Raw genomic sequence first — 1475 nt, forward strand, 5'->3', positions numbered from 1 at the left:
CCAGAGAGTCCGTCTTCAGGATCTGCGGCTGGTGCAGCAGCACCTGACGACCAACCAGAGTGCAGCGTCTTACATGACATCATACGCCACACTAATTACAGACTGCAGTGAGCGTGTGTGTGAGACGTACAGGCACCTGCTGCGATACGGTGTGGACCGGCGCGGTGGACAGCGTCTGGAAGGTCTGACCGGACGGAGTCAGCAGCCGCTGGTGCTGGATGGTCATCTGCTGTACCTGCGGAGACGTCATGATGCTCTGCATCTGCGGCTGGAGGACTGAGAGAGACACAGCTGCGTGAGAGAGTGTGTGTGTGTGCGTGTGTATAGTGAGTGTGTGTGCGAGTCTCACCCTGGAAGCCGGCGCCGGAATTCTGCTGGCAGATCACCTGGTTCTGGATGAATCTGTGTGTCGGCGTGGCAGTCGGCGCGATCATCACCGTCTGTGGATGCGCCAGCGTCTGCACGGGGAACGTCTGCGTCTGCACCTGCGGACGGCAAAACACAGGCGAAATCACAGAATCCAGACGTAAAAATGAGGTGTAGTCAGAATGTGAAGGGGTGTGGTCACGTGAAAGGGGGTGTGGTCAGAGTGAGGAGCGTGTCAATAGGTGCGTTCGACTTGAAGCACGGCTACAGACGGCGATCAACGAGAGTAGCCGCTTACAGTCGGGGGCGGAGGTGAAAACGGAGCCGTCAAGCCGGACATTTCTGCTCCTGTTAGTGACGCTCGCGCGGTGTTTGCATACTCTATCACATATGAAGTGAATTAAATGCAATATTTGTCAAATACACAGACGTTTCAGAAACGTTTTCATGAGCAACAGAAACACTTTTTATATACTGCTTAATACAGCGCCATCTGTTCAAGAATAAAGTTCAACGTGAATATATACTATTTAAATACTAATGAAGTGGGGGTATATGCTTTCATGATAAACGTGACTCAATATAACATTGCGACTACAGTAAAAAAGCTTTTACTGTTCTAAAAACACAGATTTATGAGCAGTGCTGCATGAAGTCGAACGCACCTAATGTGAGGCATTGTCATGTGTAAGGGGTGTGGTCAGGCTCACCTCTGTGATTGGCTGTAGTCATGTGTGATGATTTGTGTTTAGAGTGTAAGGGGGTGTGGTCAGAGTGAGGGGTGTGCTCAGGGAGTGAGAGGGTGTGGTCAGGCTTACCTGTGTGATCGGCTGTGTGTGATGATTTGTGTTTAGAGTGTAAGGGGGTGTGGTCAGGGTGAGGGGTGTGCTCAGGGAGTGAGAGGGTGTGGTCAGGCTTACCTGTGTGATCGGCTGTGTGTGATGATTATGTGTGTATGTATATGTATGTGTATGTGTATATGTATGTGTGTGTGTGTATGTATGTGTATATGTGTGTATGTGAGTGTGTATATGTATGTGTATGTGTGTATGTATATGTATGTGTATGTGTGTATATGTATGTGTGTGTGTGTGTGTGTGTGTGTGTGT

General features: G+C 49.5%; 1 protein-coding gene across 1 annotated transcript in view; it reads right to left on the reverse strand.

Moving 5' to 3' along the window:
• srebf2 (sterol regulatory element binding transcription factor 2) overlaps positions 1-1475 on the reverse strand; it is a 21879-nt gene that overhangs the window by 15404 nt on the left and 5000 nt on the right. Inside the window, exons 3-5 of the mRNA XM_016488361.1 lie at positions 350-485; positions 131-276; positions 2-43 (exon numbers count right to left, since the gene is read on the reverse strand). Coding sequence (XP_016343847.1) covers positions 2-43; positions 131-276; positions 350-485 — 324 coding nt within the window. The remainder of the gene's footprint in view (position 1; positions 44-130; positions 277-349; positions 486-1475) is intronic.

Source organism: Sinocyclocheilus anshuiensis, unplaced genomic scaffold (assembly GCF_001515605.1).
Source record: "Sinocyclocheilus anshuiensis isolate Anshui unplaced genomic scaffold, SAMN03320099.WGS_v1.1 scaffold1649, whole genome shotgun sequence".
In the NCBI taxonomy this organism is placed as follows: Eukaryota; Metazoa; Chordata; class Actinopteri; order Cypriniformes; family Cyprinidae; genus Sinocyclocheilus; species Sinocyclocheilus anshuiensis.